Source organism: Polypterus senegalus, chromosome 15 (assembly GCF_016835505.1).
Source record: "Polypterus senegalus isolate Bchr_013 chromosome 15, ASM1683550v1, whole genome shotgun sequence".
In the NCBI taxonomy this organism is placed as follows: Eukaryota; Metazoa; Chordata; class Cladistia; order Polypteriformes; family Polypteridae; genus Polypterus; species Polypterus senegalus.
The window spans coordinates 88,755,815-88,779,322 of record NC_053168.1 but is presented as its reverse complement, the minus strand read 5'-3'; the positions used below and the strand labels follow the sequence as shown (position 1 = coordinate 88,779,322).

The following is a 23,508-nucleotide window of genomic DNA, read 5'->3' as shown; positions in this document are numbered from 1 at the left end:
TAAATGATAAAAGTTTGATTGTTCTTAGTAAAGTTGGACTTGGTTGTGCACCCTTAGTTAAGTCATTAATGGTTAAAACTGCTCCCATAGATTGTGCACTATAGGGGGATGAGATGAACTGAACTCCTAAAAAGAGAGATGGTTTTCCTTTATCTAACATACTAACGTTAAGTATAAAATGATTACAGAGTATCTTGTAAGTAGTATCTCATAACTTAGTAGTGAATGAAAGGTTTGCTTGATGATTATTACACTTTACAAACTGAATACCAATTTTAAAAAGTAAATAAAATGTTTAAAGTTCTTTACAATTACACAAATGAAATTAAGTAAAACTCAAAACAGAACATATCTTGCCTTTATCTTAATGAACTTGGAAGTTTTTTTAAATTCATTGTCTTGGCTAATTCACTCTACACTGATACGGAGGCTGAGAAATAATACTGTATGAAAAATAAGGAGGTGTGTGTGTTTGTTTGATGTAGACAGCAGTGAATTGATAGGGATTTGTCAATTGAATTTTCAATTTGTACCCAACGATTTGATTAGATTTAAAAGAATAACACTTGTCTTTTTTAAAAATGTATTTTCCAAATAAATGAACTAGTCTCTTCCATACACTAATCCTCAATAGGAAGTAATAAACTAGGGTTTTTTAAAACAATGGCAGGGCAGGGTTTGGCCACAGCAGCCTGCCAAAGATGACGTTCTTAAAAAATAAAGCCAGATTTTAAAGATTGTCTTTATTTAATTATCTCTTGGTGGTTTAAAAAAAAAAAACAAAAATGACTTAAAAGACAAAAAAAAGTAGCTATAATTTCTTTGTTCTAAATATGTTATATTAGCCTGAACTGTAGCATTTTGGTACAGGGTTCCCCAAATATTTATAAGCTGAGGTCCCCCAAAGCGTTGTACAATCTGGTCACAGCCGTACCCACACTAATTTAAATATTGTACAATGCTGTGAAGTACAGAACAATCTAGGATCTCAGTACTCAACTACAGTAAACAATTTACACATATGATTATATTATATATTATATTGTTTGATAGCATCATTAAGAAAGAGGTTATCAACCTTTTTTCTTGATGTAACCCCTCCAGGAATAGAATGCTTTAAAATACAACAATTTGTTCAGTGTTAAAATGTTACTGAACCCAGATTAGTTACAAACAACTAAAAGATGTTTCTTTATTTCCCCATCCCTAATATTGCATTTTGGGATTTTAACAACTGATTACAGATCGTTCTTGAGTAGGTGTACGTTTTCTTGTTCTTATGAAAGACAAATGCTTTTTAAATAAATTATTTTTATTTTAGTGCCAAAAATTTTCATACTTTTCATATAAAAAAAAATTGTTGACACCACTAGCCCCACCTTTTGATGCTAATCAGTCATTTGATGACATTTAGTTTAGGCATGATTAACAGCGTGGTCTCAAATTGTAATGTAGTACGCACAGTGTTGCTGGTGCTTTGTTTTTTTTGGTAACTAGGCGGCTTCGCTCGCCCACCCCAGAGTTTGGTTAACTGGATATACAATTTTAAGAGATTGTTATTTTCATGGAAATTGTTACACATGTATTATTTTCACTTTTACTTTAAAACTTTAGTAAAAACAATATTTGGAATTAGCTTTTCTTCAAGATTGCATTGAATTTTGATTCCGTGTTTGGACTTAAATTGTGACAAAGCAACGTATAACTGCCTGTAAATTAATATAATTTCTTTCTCTCTAATAAATAAATAAATAAAATGACTTTTTCGAATGAATGTCCATCCTCTTACTTCTTCGCTTAGTTTTAGTTGTGTACATATCATCTTGAGCGTATAAAATTATTGTCCTGATAAAAATTTATAAGAGCTGAAAGCACAGGAAGTGTGTCTGACAAAAGCATTCACACTACTGAGGTTAGATGACCATGGTCTTATTTGAAAATAGTAAGTAGGGCGTGACTTGAAATAATCTCATGTTAAAAGTCTCCGTCTCACGGGACTTCATACTGCGCCACTGTTTTTGGAATCTCTTAATTCTCCCTGGCAACACAAATTAGACGATCTACAAGTATCCAACTTAGTTTAAATCCGACCAATATATTCGATTTCTTTTCACTGTTCCGTCATTTCACGGAGTAACAATTTCCATTTGTTTGCACTAATACGATCTTTCGTTTCCTTTTTTTAAGACTTTCGAATTTTCATACTTCCATCATCTCTAACCTGCTGGGATTTTGGTTTACTAATTGTATATATGGAATGTGAAAGCAATAGACATGAATGATTTTTTTTCTTCTATTTTTAAAGAAGTGATAGCGCTGCTGCCGCTAGTAACTTGGAGACTGGTATTTAATTATGGGTGCTTCCTGCATTAAATTTGCATATCTCCCCATATCTGCATGGTTTTTCTCCAGGTGCTCCAGAGTCCTTCAACAACCTAAAGACATGCAGGATAGGCGGATTGGCATTATTAAATTGGTCAATGTGTGTGTGGGTGCATGTTCTTCAAGCAAGGGTCTAGCACCCTATCCAGATGATGTTTCTGCCTTGTGCCCAGTGATTTCTAAGAAAGGCTTCTACTGCCCCGTGGTGTCCTACTCTTGATATACAGGTAAAGAAAATGAATGGATGGATGGATGTGAAAAGAGATACTGTGTGAGAAAGGTATATTTAGAATTTTACTTGAACTCTCAAAAGTAAATGTACTGTCTGTCTTAGCCTAAATACAATTAATTTAAAGCAATTATATTAATATTTGTACAAGTATACCGTAACCACCACATGACAAACCAACTCAGGATCCAGATTAGGACCAGAGTGCAGCCATGAAATGGGTGACACTTCAGCACCACACTAGTTCAGATGGAATGGAACAGTGTGAGGTTTTTCTATGGTGGCTGGAGTGCCAAATCTGCCACTAACCCCAGATTTTTCCCTGCAGGTTGGAGGGCCGACATGCAGGGCTGGATACAGATTAATGTCATACCCAGGATGAAGCAATTGCAGATTAAGGGCCTTGCTCAAGGACTCATTTTATATCTATTAAAAAAAATATATATAATTTTGAGATGCAAATAGATGCTTATTCATAGAGGGCATGAATATAGCTGCAAGGTCACTTTTCATGTTACTGGGATGTGGGGACTGCTGGGGTGTATTGCAGTTTTACAGTGATAGATACAAACATATTTACACTGCTCATGTGCATGACAACTCTGAAGAATAAAACCAAACCAATACAGCCTTCAAAACCATTTGTATAATATATCACTTTATTATTTGTGTACTTTAAACAACACATTTTGCACTGGCTGTGGGGGCATGTTACAATACTATCTACAGCGAGTTTGACGCAGCTTGTAGATACAATTAACTAAACAGAATAAGAAAGACCATGTTCATCATGAATATAGTATTTTTATTTATATTGCTGAATGATATGTGACCAGCTCTTTGCCTGCATAAATTTTATCTGGATTAGGATTTTTTTCCATTAACAAAAAACTGGTCAAATACTGGTATGGCACACTTATTCTTGTCTTCAGGTTTTATTGCCATTTATCAATAATATCTCCGTTCCATATGGAAATTAGAAAATCTACCTCCACATATCTGGCATATCAATTTGTTGTTCTCTGAATCAGATGTGGATCTTTTTTCAGAAATCTAAATTATCTTTGAAGGTCTTTGTTAAACAATTTCAAAAGCTTAATAACATTCACAAATTAAGGACGTGGCTATTAAGTTGTCTCAGAAGTTAAGTATCTTAAAATTGCACTCGTTCAGTTTCCAGTTCGTAGGTTTCACTCGAAAGAAGCTGAAATCCATGCAAGTCACACATACTGGCATCAAGTTTCACTAAATTGTTATTGATCTTTTTCTTAGTTTTTTTTTTTTAATCTGCAAATCATGAAGCACTTATAACACTGTTGTGTGTGTCCCATTTGCCACACTCAGCAGAAGTTCTGTGGTGCAAATACATTGTGATCTGTCTTACTGTCAAACAGGCAAAGGCAGAAAAGGTTTAAGATCACAAGAAATACAGATCAATCAGTTTGTAAGACATTGACAGGATGAGAATAGCGAGCGCAGTAAAAAAGCAAACAAGAGGCAGGTCGATGGTGGACTTGTTTTATTATTTTGGAAATGTCCAATGGGCAGTGGCAGGGTACCATTTATATCGCGGCATTTATAAAATAAAAAGACAGGTCGGCACCTTACTAATTGAACTGTCACAGTTACCGAGTCAGGGTCTGCAAAATCTGTCTATTTTTTCCCCTTTACAGATGCAGCAAACTTTTAATAAATGTGGCCTAAAAATTTTTTTATTGCATCTCATTGTTTTAGGCTGTAAATTTTACAAATGAAGATAACAAGTTCACCATTCAAAATTCTACATAGACCAATAGTGGAAGTGAAGTGGAAAACGGATCAGTAATATACTGCAGCTTTGCACAGCATGTCTGGAATAAAACAATGCCATAATTAGTGCAGGAAAAACAAACAACCATTCTTTGACAATCAAATGTCAGCTTTTGCATTTTTTTAATAAATTCCAATTAAATTCTAATAGCAATGTTTGATCTGTCAGCCCTAATATGCTCTTTCTGAAATGTCATACACACTGTCCTTTTGGCAGGCATTACTCCACTGATAAATAAGTCATGCTTAAAATACAAGACAAATTGAGATTTTTTTTTTTTTTTTAAGGATAAACCAGGACACCAAAGTTGTGCTAAGAAAAACAAAAAAGGATGTTTGGTCACATTAGTATACCACACAAAATACAGGGCACTCCTTTCTGCCTGTATAGGGCCAATGGAATGATCTTTAGCCACATCTCCACTGACTTAATAGAGAAAGCGGAAAAGAAGCTGGAACCACTTCATGTAGCCACTTGTGCACAAGGTGTCAAGCAGGCAGAGGCAGGACACCACCATATCTCAAAGTTCTTTCTGTATGTTGCAATAACTTTACAAGTCCATCAAAAGCAGTAATGGTACTGTACATTTACATACCCAAGGGTGACTTCTTTCAAATAAATATTAAGTCTCTATGTTGTCTGCTCCCATTAATCAGTACAATATGCAATATACACATGTATATGCGGAGGTGAGCATTGCATCACAGCTGAGTGATTCTGCTTTTAACGTGAGAAGCAAGGCCTTACTTAGCTGTACAGTGTGCACAATTGATCCAGTCTGATCTGTAGTAAAGTGTTTTGATCAGCTGCACTACATGTAAAAATACATCTTCCAGAGGCCACCTGATTATTTAATGAATATGATTTATTCACTAGCAAGTGTATTTAGTATACTGTCTAGTAAAGTTTTTCTAGTGAAATACTACACCGGACACTTCTAGACATTTGAGGTAACTTATCTGCAGCTGCCACCATGATTAGTTACTTAAAAAATGTACACAGCAATGTTAAATGCCAGCATCCAAAAGGGTTTTGGGGAACAGAGACAATTAACTAACTAATGTGCATGGGGGGTGTGCTCAGAATAGATATCTGTACTTAGATTTGAATAGTTGCAAATTAATTTCAGCAAAAAAAACAAAACAAAACAGATGCGAGGGATCAAATCAGGACAGGAATGTTGCCTTTAGAGACTTTTGCTTCTTCAGGCACTAGCCTTTTTTTTTGGCTGATTACATTGAATAAATCACAGCAGTCCTTAAAAAAAAAAAAAAACTAATTACATTTTCTGAATTTTTCTGAATTTTCATATCAACTTGGTATCGAAGTATTGGTTCTTGTGACATCCCTACAAGGGGCGTGAAACTGCCTCAGTCAGCTGAGCCAATAAGTGGTCCTTTTGTTCAAATAATTACTTTGTGTAATGCAGTTTACCACTCTGCACAGAAAATTACTGAGAGGCAATTAAGAAATTTTTTCAACTACCCTTTCAATATACACAAATTTTCTGTTAATGCTGCCACTGCTCATATGCATACGGCTTAAGCAAAGTTTTAAACAAAATGTGATGGTTCCTATATTGCCCAGTTGAACAATTTTTAGTAGAAAATTGATTCCTAATGTGGATATAAAGTTCATAAATTTAAAAGGAAACAGTCAACTTTTTAAATCTTTTAATAGTGAAAAGTACTCTTTTATGTAAGCCCTTTGAAAAAAAAAGTTATATGAAATTATCAACCTGGCAGCATTGATTCTGTTTGGGATTTAGAGTTCTCCCAAGAATTCAGTATAAACTCAGTGATGTTAGTGGTCCTCTTTTTTTTTTTTTAATAAATTGCCAGAAAAAAAAACTACATCACTTCATGATGATATTTTCAAAGCCCCACATAAGGGAATGTTTTGCTATTAAAAGATATTAAAAGACAGAGAAACTTGATTTTTTCCTCTCAGGAAAAAATACATAAATTTGTTCAGCATAGCAAGGTACACAAATAGCTCTATAGTTAACATTCGTAGTGTCTGGCAAGAGCATGTCAGTTTAATGGAGCAAACTGCACTATCAAATATTTACCAGTTTATACCCTTAGGGAAGCTTGCTGCTTTCCAAGCTGTACACATACTTAAGTCATATTTTTGTTTGTTTTGATCTAAAGATTAAACTCTGTTTATTTTTTTTTTCATAAACATGATATATGACTACTTACCTAAGAAGGCCAGCAACAGGGAAAATTCTGCAGGGGGATGGTGATATTTTGCTTGAATGACACCTGTTGCAACAACCTAAGTGAAACTTTCTTTTCACTATCAGCCCTAATAAACAGAGAAGTAGCAACAAATACTCCCTACTAAAGTTAGTGTTATAAAATTTGTCAAGACTTTTACTCAATTCATTGTTATTCTAGTACCCTATTAATAACTTCTAATAACCTCTCTCTCAGCATTTGCCTGCTTTAAAAAAATGCAATAGTCCTCAGTGTTAAACACTGGCAACTCAAAAAACATTTCCAAAAATACACTTTTTTACATAACTAATCCAAGAACATTGAAAAATCACCTCCAATGACTCTTTAGACTACAAGGTCTATTGTTTATTTCTGTCTGTTGCTTTTTAATATAGAAAGGAATCAATGTCACCTGGACAGATTTGTGCTTACACTGTGCTGAGGTGTTGATATTGGTGTGAATTAGCAATTGGCGTAGTTACCTGACCATTGACAATGTACTGTACTACCGTTTATAAGGCACAGGTTAGGTGAGGTAGAGTTTTCAAAGTCCTGTAATGCAAAAGTCCCACTGTGCAGGGACTGTTGTCTAAATATGACGAGCAGTTACACTGTTATGATGGCCTTTGTACAAGGACTGTATTTAATTAAAATTCTAATAACATTTAGTCGTATGTTGTATTGGGGTCCACCTCAGACTGCAAGCCAGAGCTGTTTACAATTTAAAGGAAGGCAAAAACAATGTGAGAGAGGAAAAAAAAACCCAAAACAAAACAAAAAAAAAACCAGACAACTACAGCTGACAGTGTATGCGCCCAAAAAGAAGCTGGTGTAAAGTTTTACTACCTGTAAAAGATGTCGCTGAAGGGATATGAGCAGACACACAAACGCTGATGAATCATGTCTTCTTGGTATCTTGTTGTCACTTGAATTTTTTGTTCAGTTTTATTCTTGAATAAAAGTACACTTGTTTTCTTATACCTTTGTGAAAGTGTTTATTTTATATTCCAGTAACCACTTGAATGAGGTCAAATCTGTCTCTGTCTCTCTCGCGCATGCACACACACACACATTCATACATACATGAAAACGTCACTATTTGAAAACACTATGCCATTTGAAAATGAGTTGTCATTTGAACAATTTTTTTTTTCATTGTACTGAAAATGCAGGCAGGCTTCTACTTTTAGGGCTCATATACCGTCAGCATGGCACTGCCAGTTCTAAACATTAGCGTGGAAAGTTGCTCACGTACTGAAGTGACTTTAGCTGCAGGTAGAAGTCCCATTTTACTCATGGTGCCAAGCAGAGTTGTGTTGCAGTGCAGCAGTCTATTAGCCAGCAAAAGCGCTCTGAAGAAGCTGTCTGTTGTTATTGTTTTGCCTTTGTCCCGAAGCAGCTCCATAAGTTTTATGACCTAGGTTATAGCTCAAAACATTGCTAGATGTCTGAAATTGCAGCAAATCTGTCATTTTTCACATAATCTGCACAGGTGTCCTTTTGTCAAAGAGCAAATACCGCATGATACTGATAGATGCCACAGGACATCTTTGATTGCCAGTACAACAAATAGTTCTGTGGAGGTATCAACCACAGCAGCAACTTTGGTCATCGCTGCCCTTGTGAAAAGAATGGAGATAAACACCATCTAATCAGAGAGTGAGAGGTAAGTTTGTTGTACCACATGAACGTTACTGACAGAATAAAACTGAATAATAACAACAAGCGCAAAGTTTTATAAGTAGCCAAAATTTACAGCAGGTGTCACAGAGTCGAATCAAATATATGTTTTTATTATATTATAGTAGTAATAACAGCAGTTCAGTACTCAAAATGTGGAGCGCCTGGACTCGAACCCGGAACCTTTTGGTTATAAGGCAGCAGTTCTTACCTCTGCACCATCCAAGAATACATATCAACTTTCTGTCAATTGACATTTGAGCTTTGGTTTTTAACATATTGGACAGCAACATGTAAACTGAATGATTTTTTTTACTTTGGTTATATTCTTAAATAAAAGCGCACATTTATTTGATATTTGTACTGAAGTCTTCACACATTATACACTTCATGTCATTATTAGCATGGAATATAACATGGAAAAAGTTTCTCTTTTTAGGTACAAACCGGATTTCAAAAAAGTTGGGACACTATACAAATCGTGAATAAAAACTGAATGCAATGATGTGGAGGTGCCAACTTCTAATATTTTATTCAGAATAGAACATAAATCACGGAACAAAAGTTTAAACTGAGAAAATATATCATTTTAAGGGAAACATATGTTGATTCAGAATTTCAAGGTGTCAACAAATCCCAAAAAAGTTGGGACAAGGCCATTTTCACCACTGTGTGGCATCTCCCCTTCTTCTTACAACACTCAACAGACGTCTGGGGACCGAGGAGACCAGTTTCTCAAGTTTAGAAATAGGAATGCTCTCCCATTCTTGTCTAATACAGGCCTCTAACTGTTCAATCGTCTTGGGCCTTCTTTGTCGCACCTTCCTCTTTATGATGCGCCAAATGTTCTCTATAGGTGAAAGATCTGGACTGCAGACTGGCCATTTCAGTACCCGGATCCTTCTCCTACGCAGCCATGATGTGATTGATGCAGAATGTGGTCTGGCATTATCTTGTTGAAAAATGCAGGGTCTTCCCTGAAAGAGATGACGTCTGGATGGGAGCATATGTTGTTCTAGAACCTGAATATATTTTTCTGCATTGATGGTGCCTTTCCAGACATGCAAGCTGCCCATGCCACACGCACTCATGCAACCCCATACCATCAGAGATGCAGGCTTCTGAACTGAGCGTTGATAACAACTTGGGTTGTCCTTGTCCTCTTTGGTCCGGATGACATGGCGTCCCAGATTTCCAAAAGAACTTTGAATCGTGACTCGTCTGACCACAGAACAGTCTTCCATTTTGCCACACTCCATTTTAAATGATCCCTGGCCCAGTGACAACGCCTGAGCTTGTGGATCTTGCTTAGAAATGGCTTCTTCTTTGCACTGTAGAGTTTCAGCTGGCAACGGCGGATGGCACGGTGGATTGTGTTCACTGACAATGGTTTCTGGAAGTATTCCTGAGCCCATTCTGTGATTTCCTTTACAGTAGCATTCCTGGTTGTGGTGCAGTGTCGTTTAAGGGCCGGAGATCACGGGCATCCAGTATGGTTTTACGGCCTTGACCCTTACGCACAGAGATTGTTCCAGATTCTCTGAATCTTCGGATGATGTTATGCACAGTTGATGATGATAGATGCAAAGTCTTTGCAATTTTTCGCTGGATAACACCTTTCTGATATTGCTCCACTATCTTTCTGCGCAACATTGTGGGAATTGGTGATCCTCTACCCATCTTGGCTTCTGAGAGACACTGCCACTCTGAGAAGCTCTTTTTATACCCAATCATGTTGCCAATTGACCTAATTAGTGTTAATTGGTCTTCCAGCTCTTCGTTATGCTCAAATTTACTTTTTCCAGCCTCTTATTGCTACTTGTCCCAACTTTTTTGGGATTTGTTGACACCGTGAAATTTTGAATCAACATTTTTCCTTTAAAATGATACATTTACTCGGATTAAACGTCTGATCTGTCATGTACGTTCTATTACAAATAAAATATTGACATTTGCCATCTCCACATCATTGCATTCAGTTTTTATTCACAATTTGTTTAGTGTCCCAACTTTTTTGTGTTCAGCATGTCATGCCTCACAATCCCTTACATCCTACACTTACCCAGATCTTTGTAGAAACAGAACACACATGAAATGCATATATTCCAAATAATGATATATTATTTACCCAATACAACTCCAGGCACTTCACTTCCAGATAAACACACTTGCACTCTGAGAATTTTGTGACTGACTCAGCTCCGTCAGTGGGGGGGCTGGGATAGCAGGCTGCTAGTGCTGAACAACACATTTGCAAAACGAAAGATGCTGATGAGGAGAGGTGCAAAGGAATTTACGGTAGCCCAGGATTAGGAGTCTTTTTCATAGGCTTTAGGGATTCTAGTGTTAATTATGATAATGATGGCAAAAAAAAAAAATCATACAATTAAATTTATTACCAGGAACATGATGTGGACATAGCAACTTATTGTTCCCATTACATCTTTATATTTATTTACATGACATGTTCAATGTTTACACATTATTGTTAAACTGATGATGTATAAATTAAAATAAAATTAATAGTATTAATAGCAATTAATAGTTATTTAAAGAATATGTGTTACATTGAATAGTTTTTAATATCATCTACACATTAATATTTCCATAATACAAAAAATTCAGATGGGTGTTTAAATAAACTACTTCTAGTTGAGTAATTTCTCTCAAATTTTGGATCTGTTTGCTTTTTATCATTATAAATATCTATACAAAATTTGAATTATCTATCTGTAATTATAACCATAGTTTACCTGAAAATTCAAGAAATTATTCAATTAAAGTACCAATTTCAATTGTGCAAGTTTTCTCAACTTTCAGATCTACTTATTTTTCAGCATTTCTAATATCCACACAAAACTTTTTCATGATTCCCATGCTTTCTCTAAACTATGTACTGTATATGAGAAAGTAAAAATGAATCAGGATAACTTAAAAATAAAACATTACATGTTAACAGCTCGTTGTTATTAAACCTGTATGAGTTATACCACACAAACTGAAAAGTTGTTACCCTGGCTTTAATACGATACCAAAATAGAATTATATGCTTGGTTGCCTTTAACATGGGGGAAAAAAATAAATACATTTTTGTCCACAAGAGAAAAAGGTGTTACAAAATAACCTGCTATGAATGTTTTTTTCAACCAAATAAATGGAAATCTTATTATATCATTAATTGATGTCTAAATAATGCATATTTAGACTAAAGTATGTAGAAGTACTATTACTTGAAATATGCTCTAGTTTTTTTCTGTTACTGAATATCATGAAAGAACATCTTATTGATATACTATAGGTGTAGTTTAGACTAATACTCAGGACCTTATCTTAAAGTGGAAAGAAAACTCTCTTAACTGACTGTATGTACAAGAAAAAAGTATTGTGATTAATAATAAAGCAACATCCATATTTGAACTGCAACATACACGTGAACACATGCTGTTGACTGACTTTACAAACCAGTGAACATTCTGCACTTAGGAGATGTATTGATTAAAGGGAATGAGACCGGAGTATAGGAGTCAGGTGCAGAACTTTGTTCCTTGATGCAAAGAGAATTGTCTGCATCTTAACATCAATAAAACTAAGGAACTTGTTATTGACTTTGAGAACACCAAAGAGCCTCTACATTAGGTTACTATTCAGGGAGTGGGTGTAGAGAGGGTCTAATCCTACAAATACTTGGGGATACACATTAATGAAAGTTTGGACTGGTATTGGAACACAGAGGAACTACAGTATATAAGAAAGGGCAGGGCAGACTTTTTTTTTTTCTTCTTGTTTTACTTAGGAGACTGTGCTTTTAGTGCGGGAAGCAACATCCTTCACATTAACTATAACTCTGTGATGACCAGTGTAATTTTCTACGCTGTGGTATGCTGGCCTGGTAACATCACTTCAACAGAAGCCCACCAAATCAGCAAGCTAATTAAAAGGGCAAGCTCAGTTATGGGAAGCACTCTTGACTCTGAAGGTAGTAGCATGGGACAGAATTAAAACAGACCCTGTTGTCATTACGAACAATGCTGTACATCCTTTCTCTAACACACTAACACGGAGTACTTTCAGCCAACAAATTATTCATCAGAAATGTGTCAAGAAACACTACTGGGGCTCCTTTATACCAAAAGCAATTCATCTGCTTAATGCCTCATTGGAACTATAACAGTCAAATCAGAAGTTTTCTTTCTTTTGAATTTTATTTCTTTATAATCATTCTGGTGTGTGTTAAGAACAAAGTATGTGTGTATATATTTATTAATTTACTCACTTATCTACTTATGTATGTATTTATTTAAAGAGCTTTGGTAAAAGCCAAATTTCCCCCTGGGGATAAATAAAGTTCTATCGATAAGATGTTTAAATCAAAAACCAATAACATTAATTTATAATGATGTATAACACTCCTATACAGGTTTTTGCCATTCCTAAATAAACATCATAGCACTAGTGAACTTCCATTTAACATAAACAAAAAGGTGTCTGCTACACACAACTGTTCACAGATTGTATAAGAATTTTAAAATGTGTGCTCCTTATCAAGAAATACCAGGCAGAACATTTAATCAATATGATGAAGAGAAGGCAATGAACTTGAGATAAAGTTAAATTAGTGATTGGTCAATTAAATAAATCAATGGCACCTACTTTGATTTCTATGTTGAGTATATTTTGCAAGTTATTCTCACTGCTAGGTAATTGGTAGTTTTAGAAAAAAGGTGGATAAGTGCTAACTTTCTAGTAAATCACTTCACTTAAAAAGAAATCCATTCCTTCCCCATGCAGATCTAACTATTTAAATACAACATGCGCATTGTATTCCTTCAAAATATTGTTTTTCTGCTTGCTGCTATGCAACTAACATAATTTGAAAATCACTATGTACTCATCGCTACAGGCATTTTTGCAGCAAACATTTCCTAGTGATCCTACATCCTGATCAAATATACATTAAATTTTGCAGAAAGAATGGACATTCTATTTATTGATTTTCTGCCTGTGAATAATGTCAAGAAATTGATTATGCATTTGTGTTGCATAAAGTGAATTCTGAGAACCGAAGGAGTGCAAGAAACTCATATTGGCAGTCTGTGAAGACTGTACAAAAGCTCTAGATTAATTATCTGGGAATATCAGGCCATATAGTTACCTGACTGATGGCCACTGCAACTCCTTAAAGCCAGCAGGTGGCAGCAGATACATACAACCTGAAAAAGGTAAAACAGAATATGGAAAAAACAGGCAGTTTGAAAATCGAGACCCAAACCTGGTTTTTGAAAGACTACTTAAGGACACATGGAGACCAAGGACTGCCAAACTGCCATTTAGACACATAAGGTAAAAATAAACCCAAGAAAGACTCCACTGCTCACTTTAAAAGAATTTAAAAGCTTTGTAAGGTTAAGGATTGGGAGGAGTGTCAGGAGTTAGATTCATGTTTGTGGTTTGTTGACCCTTTTGTAACTGTGTGTTCTGCTGAGATACCCTTAGTACTTATTCCATAACAGTTAAATAAAAAAAATAAACTCCTGTAGATTGATAATACAGTACGAGTAGGTATATTCAAGATTTCACATATTATTGGATTAAGTTTACATTGGGTATTTTTATAATCCACAAGCTATTGAACTGTATTATTTTCAAATAATATGATATGATATATTGTTGAATAATCCAGTGATTCATTAATCCTTTTAAATAATGATCATGACTTCACGCTCTGCATACAACAAAACAAAAAACAATGCTATAGCATTGAAAAATACAACTGCTACTGAAAACAAACTACATACAGTACATAATATAAATACATTATCTGATTAAATGCATAAACAAAACATTTTCTGGCTTGATCATAATTTGAAGCTATGAACCATCTCTACTATTATAATCAGGTCAGGTTGGGGAGGATGCACCCACCACACAACGAAACAGCTCAGGATCCTGGTCGGTAAAAAATGGCAGTCAATGCAAATGACCATCTATATGCAACAGCCAGGTGTTACATGATTGTGCCCCTTGGTCTAGTCCAGTCGCCGATGTCTTCAACAATGAGGATCCTGTGAAGCCAGATCACCCTCTGGGAATTGCACCACATAGTCATAGTATCGTAACCAATGCAGGTAATGTGTCTCATTTTGGACTCTGTGAGCAACTGCTCATTCAACACAAAGTCAAACCAGCAGTACCCAACGATTCTCCGAAGAGAGACAGTACTAAAGAAGTCCAGTCTCTGGTCACTGGATAGCATCCATGTCTCACAACCATATAGCAAAACAGGGAACACCAGGACTCCAAAGACTTGGTCCTTGATCCTTTTGCAGAGATATCAGTAGCGCCACAAACCCCTTTCCAGCAACCTCATGGCCCCCCAGTCCCTAACCAACCATTCTCTCCCATTCCATCTGCTAACTTCATATGAAGAGTTACGAGAGACATGAATGTCGCTACCAAGGTTAAGTAAACCTCTCGACAAGGTTGACATTCTCCCTACAGACAGACACACTGCTGATGGCTGTGCCCAAGAGGTCATTAAAGACCTGGATCTTGGTTTTTATCCAGGGCACACGGAAGCCCAGACATTCAGACTCCTTGCTCAGTCATTCAAAAGCCCCAATCAGAACCACCATCGACTCCGCAAAGATCACAGCATCATCAGCAAAGTCAAGATCAGTGAATCTTTCTTCACCAACAGATGCCCCACATCCCTATCCAACACCCAGTCCATGCAAGCATTGAACAGACTGGGAGCAAAAACACACACCTGATGAACTCCAGAGTCAAATGGGAAAAACGCAGAGTTTCTGCCTCCACTTTGCACAGCACTCATAGTACCAGTGAACAGGCCGGCCATGACATTCAGAAACTTCGGGGGGGGATCCCACAAAGTCTCAGCATGTCCCACAGAGCAGCACAATCAACTAAGTCAAACACCTTATGAGAATCAACAAAGGCTGCAAAGAAACTCAACTGGTATTTGTGTTTGTGCTCCATATGAACCATCATTCCCAGGATGTAGTCAATGGTAGATGTCTTAGGCGATCACCCTTCCTTTTACAGATAGGGACAACAAGTCCTATTTTCTAGTCAATTCCGATGACGCCCGTCTCCCAAACTGAAGCAAAGGGTGCTTGCAATGCCAGGAGGACAGCCTTGCCACCAGCCTGGTGAAGTTCATCCCAGATACCGCAGATCCCTGCGGCCTTTCCTACCCCTCAGCTGGTTCATCACCTATGCAATCTCACTGAGACTGGTTGGTTCACAGCTAACTGGAGGACAGAATAGAAAACGGGAAAATACTTGCTTAATTTGCTTATACAATATGATGAGGAAACACTATAACAAAATATTTACTTATGCAGAATGTTTGCTAAGAATTTGTACATGTTTATTTTGTATTCCATTATCCTGTTCTTGTGAGGGTCACAGCTTCAGCACAGCAAATCAGACAGGCAAGGCCATCCTTTTTCCAACAGCTGTCTTTAGACACACCTGTGGAAGTCTCAGGCCAGCTGGGAGATGCAGTTCCTCAAGCGACTCCTAGCTCAGACCCTGGGTCTTTCCTCAGTAGTTCATTCACAAACAATTATAACTGGCTCCTCTTGACCTAGAAGATGAACTTTGATTTCCACGCATATACTATTCACAACACATGCAGCAACCTTGTGTAGGAATCTCATTTTGTTCTCCTTATATTCATGATCTCATTCTTTTATATACTTCCTAGGGCTTACGAAAACTGGTGAAAATGCCTATGCAGACTAAACACAGAGTGAACTCAGCTGGGGACTTGCTCCTACTTTACCATAACAGCCTACAGCAAAATTTGACAAAGTTTGTCAAACTGTTGCCACAGCATTGGTTAACAGATCATTCTCAAAACCATTTCTACCTTCATCTTTAAAAAAGGCAGTGAGGTACCCAAATTCCTCCATCTGAGAAAACTGCTCCTTCCTAACTTGCACAAAGCAAGCCTCTGTTTTCTAGGAAATTACCATATCCTAAATTTCAGATGGTATAATTTGCACTTCATCGCATTAAGAGGAAAAGATCAGTTATTAGTCTGTCTATATCACCAGAACTGTGATTGTGCCTAACTTTTCCTCAAGCTGTCAGTTATCACTAACTATGGGACTTCCCCCAGCACCCCTAACTCACTCATTTATTTTCTCCAAGAACGCTTCTATTTTTTGTCTTCCTCTCCTCCACTGTAATCTAGTAGTGACTTACTTGTAGTAGTTTTAAAATTGCTCTTTGTCACTCTATTAAACTTACTTGTACTTTTATGCATGTACAACATGTAGTTCAATAGTTGTGTTTCAGTCTGCCCTGAATAAAGAGCACTATACAAAAATAAACCGAACTGAATCAAGCTCATACATAATTTTTTTGAATGTGCGGCATGGGTAAGATAGATCCAGACATACTGAACCTTGGGAATTATACACCTTTATGCCATTGTTGCATTAGCATACCCTGTAGTAATACTGCATCTTCCTTTAAAAAATCCATAACAAAAAACTGGTCAACACTGGTACCTGCACTAAAATAACTGTTCATCACTACGAAGTTTTGACATAATATATATCAAGCCATTACAGCAAAAAAATAAAACAGTGCTGTGAATATGTCAAACTGGTACGTTTATCAGAGTTAATAGTTCGAACTTTCCTTCCATCGTTGTAAAAATATTCTTTAGAAAAAAAACTACTCAAAAGACGAAAGGATTTTTAACCTTGAAATATACGTCAACAACAGTTCAAAGGGCTTATGGTTTTAATCTCTACTTCGACTAGTTCAAAAGTCAATCAGTTAACAAACTTTGTGTTTAAAGCTTTATCCAGCTCAAAAAAGTGATTTTTCGTCTAATTACATTTACCTTAGCTGCGTGTACCTGAGACTGCTGGAAATGGCAATGTTGCACCATAAGCAAGCTCATCACAGGCATTAACACCATAAAGCATGCCCCAGTTGCGTCATGGGACCATGATCGTCAAGCACAAAAAACTCCCTCCCCGCAGATGTGTTGCAAAATGAACTTTAAACATTAAAAGGATCAGTTCAGCGCCCACACAACCCACTTTACACTACTTACCGAAAACACAGCATTCTGGAGTCCGAAGGGTATTGGCGTAAGTCTTGCTAAGGCAACGATTTTCAGTCCGCTCCCTCCTTCCACTACGCGGATTACGGCGCTCAGTTGCTCGTTACTCTCAATCTTTGCCAAGACCCACTCGGTCAGGAGTCTCTTACACACCACGTGTGCTATGAAGGTGCCTATCAGAACACCCACCATTACCAGCCCCATCCCCAAAACAAAACCGTACAAGTAGCCTGCGGCCACGTTGAGCAGAATGTAGCCCCAACCGCAAGGAAAGGAGACGATGATGAGGCCGACGATAAAGAGCAACGCTCCTACCAAACTGTCCAGACTCTCCAGCCATAGAAGTAAATCTTTCAGATACTGTCGTACCAAAGCCACAGAAGAAAAGCAGACAGTCACCAAAATGCAGGCCAACAGAGCGCTTTTGTAACAACAAGTGGTCACGCAGCATGGGTGTTTGAGATCCCAGAGAAAAGACGCACTGGGATCGCTCGCTTCGCTACTCGTCTCTAACTTGAGGCACCTCTCGTCGTACCTGCTGCCCACTGCCGCGTCCATAGTGCTGCTGTCGTCTATTTCATGGGTGGGTCGCTGCAACCAGCGATGAAGTTGCAGATGACCTTTAGATGCTACGTGTTTCAACACTTTCCCCAAAAGCTGCAGGGCTGCCCCTCCAGGAATCCACATCATTCATAGGGTGAGAAAGCGTTTTCCCCAAACGGTCCGGCCGACTGATTTCGGACTTGTAATCAAGTAAGACATCAATGATTCCTTCTCCAGGTAAGTATGTGATTAATATTAAATTGAGAAGGTAATACCATTGTGCAGATTGCTAGAAACGTTGGTCTGAGAGCAGTATCGAAGGGCGCGCTCGCGAGCGCGTGCATGCATGTAAACAAAACTAAGAGGGACTGCACATCCAAAAAGGCATCCAAAGACAGCGAGACAAAGAAACTTAGAACGACGAGGCTTGCTTCAAATATATGCAACATTACTGTGAGGAGGTTTTTAATTATCCAGGGTACCGAATGCCAGAGTTATGCAAGTCCGATGTCACAGTCTGTAAATATAGCTTCGTTACCGTCGATTCGTAACCCATACTAGACCTCTCCATATCCAAGAAGGGAAGCGACAAGGTAGCGGCGAGAGCCCTAGTTCATGTGAGCAGGCGCAGCAGCTGCAGATGTGGCAAGTCGCTAGAAGATATCCGGCAACTTTCGGAGCTTCCGACGCATTAACTCCGTCGTGTCACTCGATACCCTGTTGTTTTTCTTCTACGTTTATTTTATTGATTCTTTCAAATGCGTTGTCGTAACGCACCTGTCGGTATATTCCGGTACATCTAACAGTCCTACCAGGCTTGTCGGCTTCCTTACACTCCCCATTCCCTCACCTCTCGTAATCTGTGCCTAGTCAGGCGCTGTCTGACCTGCAGTCTTTTTTTCTAACTCGCAAACAACCTCTAGTCACGTGATTGACAGTTTCTCTTAATCTCGCGAGATGTTATTTAAAAGGAACGGCGCGTTCAGTTTTTTGAGAGGACAGTACTATACTGCATACTATATTATATATATTTTTAAAGATAAATAAATATTGATATAATTATCAGCGTAATATGTCTGAAAAAGTACTAATTAATAAAACATGCAGATGAAATGCATACATGTTAAAATAAAGTCAATTCAGGTTAATTTTTTTACAGTGGCGTATAACATTTTTTACTCCTTCCAATTTATTGTAACGGCGCTGACAAATTGAATCAGTCAGGGAAAGGGTTGGGTATCGTCGATTTTAGCGATTCCAAATCTGATTCCGATTTTGTTTATTGATTCCGGCTCTGATCGTTTTTTGGTCCCGATTCTAAAATGGTTAAAAAGGTCAACATATTTCATTAAAATATGAGTTACTTATACAATTACCAGTTACGTTATATAATATTACCTGAGTGCGATGTGCTAGCGCTAGTTGAGGCACTTGGGCTGGCAGACCGTAAGACACTGAACCTTCTTTTAAAATAATGCCGTGCTATAGTAAATGTTTTGTTATATTTGTTGTACAGCCTCTTTTACAAGAAATTACAATGCTGCAATTCCTGCATGTTGCGTTGTCGTATTTTTACTATTGAAATCTAGCCACACTTGCAAGCGTTTGGTGCGATCTATAGTTCACGAGCTGAGTAAGTTGATGTAGTGCGGCGTTACATAGAGAAGGTGGGGACTGTTTGAGCGAGAGAGAGTGTGTGTGTGAGAGAGAGAGTTGATGAAGAACAGGGTTTTATTTTTATAGCTAATATCTTAATTATTCCCAATTAAATGGATATGATGATAAATTTTGTGTTTTCATGTAATCCACCAGGAACCAAGGCTTATAGAAATTTGATAGATTATTGGGGAGTTTACTAACATTAAAACTGCAACTGAGGTGAGACTCAATGCCACCAGTTTTTATGAAAAATAAACACAGGGCTTGGGATTAGGTACTATAATTTTTCTTTTGATTTAATGTAGTTCTAAATCAATTAACTAAATGTTAAAAATGGTATTGCAAATTTCAAAATCAAACATATTTAGTCTGCCTTGACCATATCAATTACAATGTTTTTGTTCAAATAATCCATCCATCCATTATCCAACCCGCTGTATCCGAACACAGGGTCACGGGGGTCTGCTGGAGCCAATCCCAGCCAACACAGGGCACAAGGCAGTAACCAATCCTGGGCAGGGTGCCAACCCACCGCAGTGTTCAAATAATGAGCCTTTTTAATTAAATCATACATTTTCCTGTTAATTATCTATACTTCTAACCTTCTCAATTATTGGTTTTGGGACATCTAAAATCATTGCTGTATATACCAAACCTTGCAAACTCTCTGCTTTGGCATACTGCTAGAAAGTCTGGATTAAGTTTTATTGCATTGACATCATTTTTCCTATTTGTGTTATAATTTATTACACAAGAGTGCTTGCACGCCATGTCCAGTGAGTGCACTTTGCCTGACTGCATCTAGTTTCAAAGTAAATTATGTTTTAAGGTTGTTAATGCATTTCCTTAATAGTGCACTTTGATTAGGGATTGCTAAATGGCATATATGATTTTCTGGTACTTTTCAAAATACTCAACAGCAGCATGTTGGTATGAACTGTCCAATACAGGCAAGCTGAATAAAACTATTTAATAATGGGACAAATTTAGATCTGTCTTCAAAGACTCTTTACAAAGAAAAACAGAAGAAGCTAAGGTCATTTTTAGCTTTGTTCATATATTTATTTCTCCAGGTCTTAATGGCTAACTGCCTTTTTAACTTCTCCCTTCATCTTCTCTAATGGCAGCTTTTTCACATCTACTCTCACATTTTTGCCTTTCATTTGCACTGAGTTTGCTCCTTCCATACCTGGCATATTACCTAATGTTTTCTTTTCAGCTGATGAAAATTATACTGCCAAAACATTGTCTTTGACTTTCTCTCTTTTTCGGTGTATAAATAACCTTTTATTTATTTAAGAGACTATATAGTCACACACGTGCGAGTAGGAGGCAGCTAAAGGGTCTGAGTAATTGTAATAAAACATCTGACCAGGGGGCGGTGGAGTGTGCTAACTGTCTTTCTCAGTTCCCTATAGACCTTTCCCAGGAAATCCTGCAAGGTTCCAGCACCTCAGAAGACATCACTTCCGGTGCAGGCCCCTTTGTTGACGTCAGTTCCAGTCCAGACAACATCACTTCCGGTGTGGGGGCCCTTTTGATGAAGTCACTTCCTATATGGGCCTTTAAAGCCTCCATCTTTGTCTGTTGTAATCAGTTCTGTTTTGGACTCTGTCTTGTGAACAACTCTGTGAAAATTTACTACATTTGCAGCCACTGTCTTGTGAACAACTCTGTGAAAATTTACTACATTTGCAGCCAGGATATATTATATGGGTGGCTGCCCCAAACCTTTATGATGTCTGGTATGATATACAGCGCCTTTTATCACACTATATATATATATATATATATATATATATATATATATATATATATATATATATATATATATATATATTGTGGATGCTAGGGGTCGCTGTTGCCCCATTGAACCCACCAGACAGACGTCCAGGACACACGTTTAAAACACCAAGAATAATTTCTTTAATATTATTCTTCCAATAAAGTGTACAAAGCACTGCACACTCCACAATTCTCCAACAATACAATAATAATGATAATCAATAACACAATCCTCCACTCCCAGCAGCTCTGTTCCTCTACCACCCAACTCTGGCTTGATTTGCTGGGTTTCCCATCATCCTTTTATAGTCCCTGACCCAGAAATATTTCTTCTATGGGTCAAACGCCACATCGTCCTTCATCAAGTGTCCCAGAAGTACTGCGTGCTTCCATCCTCGTGACCCCGAAGTACTTTCGGGTTGGCATAACAGTAATAGTCCCCAGGTTCTTGGTGAGCTCCCCCTGGCGGCACCCACGGTACCCAACAGGGCTGAAGAGATGGACTCCATGTCCCATGCTGCCTTGCGAGAATCCGGGGAACCATTTCCGTCCAGGGGAGCTGCCATCTAGCGTCCCGGGGGGGGGTGTAGTGCCCTGAAAAGGCTGCTTTCTTCTGTTGAGGGACGTCCTGGCCAGACTGAAACGCCGGCCGTCCATCACTATATATATATATATGTGTAACATCAGAGGCTTTATCTCAGGTGCTGACATTCAAGGTTTGATCGCCATAAGGGGTGTACATTGATGAGCCCCAATAGGGGCATATATATATACACACTAGAAACTTGCAGACTTTAGGTCTTCTCAAGATCAAGATTTCATCCCCAGTATTTCGAGAATACCAGCAGGTTACCTCTCTGCTTGTGTTTGGTGACTACCGGATGCTAGAACTTAATTAAACGGTTTGAGTCTGCATTTTTAATTAATTTCTTAACAATCTTACTCATGGTTTATATTTTTAAACATAGTACAAGGAAGTGCGCAGAAGCATATATTAGACTTGAGTGCCATATGTTTATAAATGTTCTGATTCCCTTTTGCTTCTCTCTGCAGTAGTCTACTGTATTTGTAGAGCTGTATTTGTACAGCCTGTTTTTGCTGGTCATTTAACTATAATAGGTGAATACGTATGCCATGTTGAGGAGAAGTTTGCCAGTGATGTATGTGTTTGTGTGCAGACAGTATGAGATGGTTTGACTCAGTTCTGTTAGCGAACTTGGACTAGCTTAATGGTCAAAATAGTCAATGCTCACAAGCTTTTACTACTTAAAAAATGTTTACAGCTGTTACTTTCTTGTTTATTTTTCTATTTTGTTCTTATCAGTGAAATATGGATAACTCTGAAAATAAAAAGCCAAACTTTCTAGTTCTCTTCTGATACAACAGCAGGTTAGATGCTTCAGTTTATACCTTTGAAGGACTACATAAGTTAAACTTTACCCAAAATATAATCATCATTGCACCATATTTGGACCAGACTGCAAAATACAGTTCTAATACAAGATATCCATGTCTTAATCTCATTGAAGTGAAAACTAACCAATACTCCAAATAAGTTCACTTAAAATTCATCAACGCCAGTATGTTGGTACAGTGGTTAGAACTGCTGCCTCACAAGCACATTTTACTAGGTTCATAATTCAGCCCAGGTACTGTCTGTGTGGACATCAAATTTTGCCTGTGTCTACAGTTTTTATTTCCAGATACTCCTGGCCTTGCACATATTCTTGCTGAGGTATGCTCCAGCTCACCATAAACATGAACCATAAGGAAGGATGAAAATGCATCAAGACATCCATCCATCCATTTTCTAACCCGCTGAATCCAAATACAGGGTCATGGGGGTCTGCTGGAGCCAATCCCAGCCAACACAGGGCAGGGTGCCAACCCACCGCAGGACACACACTAGGGCCAATTTAGAATCACCAATCCACCTAACCTGCATGTCTTTGGATTGTGGGAGGAAACCGGAGTGCCCGGAGGAAACCCACGCAGACAGGGGAGAACATGCAAACTCCACGCAGGGAGGACCCGGGAAGCGAACCCAGGTCTCCTAACTGCGAGGCAGCAGCGCTACCACTGCGCCACCGTG

General features: G+C 37.8%; 1 protein-coding gene across 1 annotated transcript in view; it reads right to left on the bottom strand.

The window, feature by feature from the left end:
* tmem64 (transmembrane protein 64) overlaps window positions 1–18,879 on the bottom strand; it is a 58,561-nt gene extending 39,682 nt beyond the window's left edge. Inside the window, exon 1 of the mRNA XM_039737636.1 lies at window positions 17,421–18,879. Coding sequence (XP_039593570.1) covers window positions 17,421–18,119 — 699 coding nt within the window. The 5' untranslated portion in view covers window positions 18,120–18,879. The remainder of the gene's footprint in view (window positions 1–17,420) is intronic.
* Window positions 18,880–23,508: the final 4,629 nt, after the last annotated feature.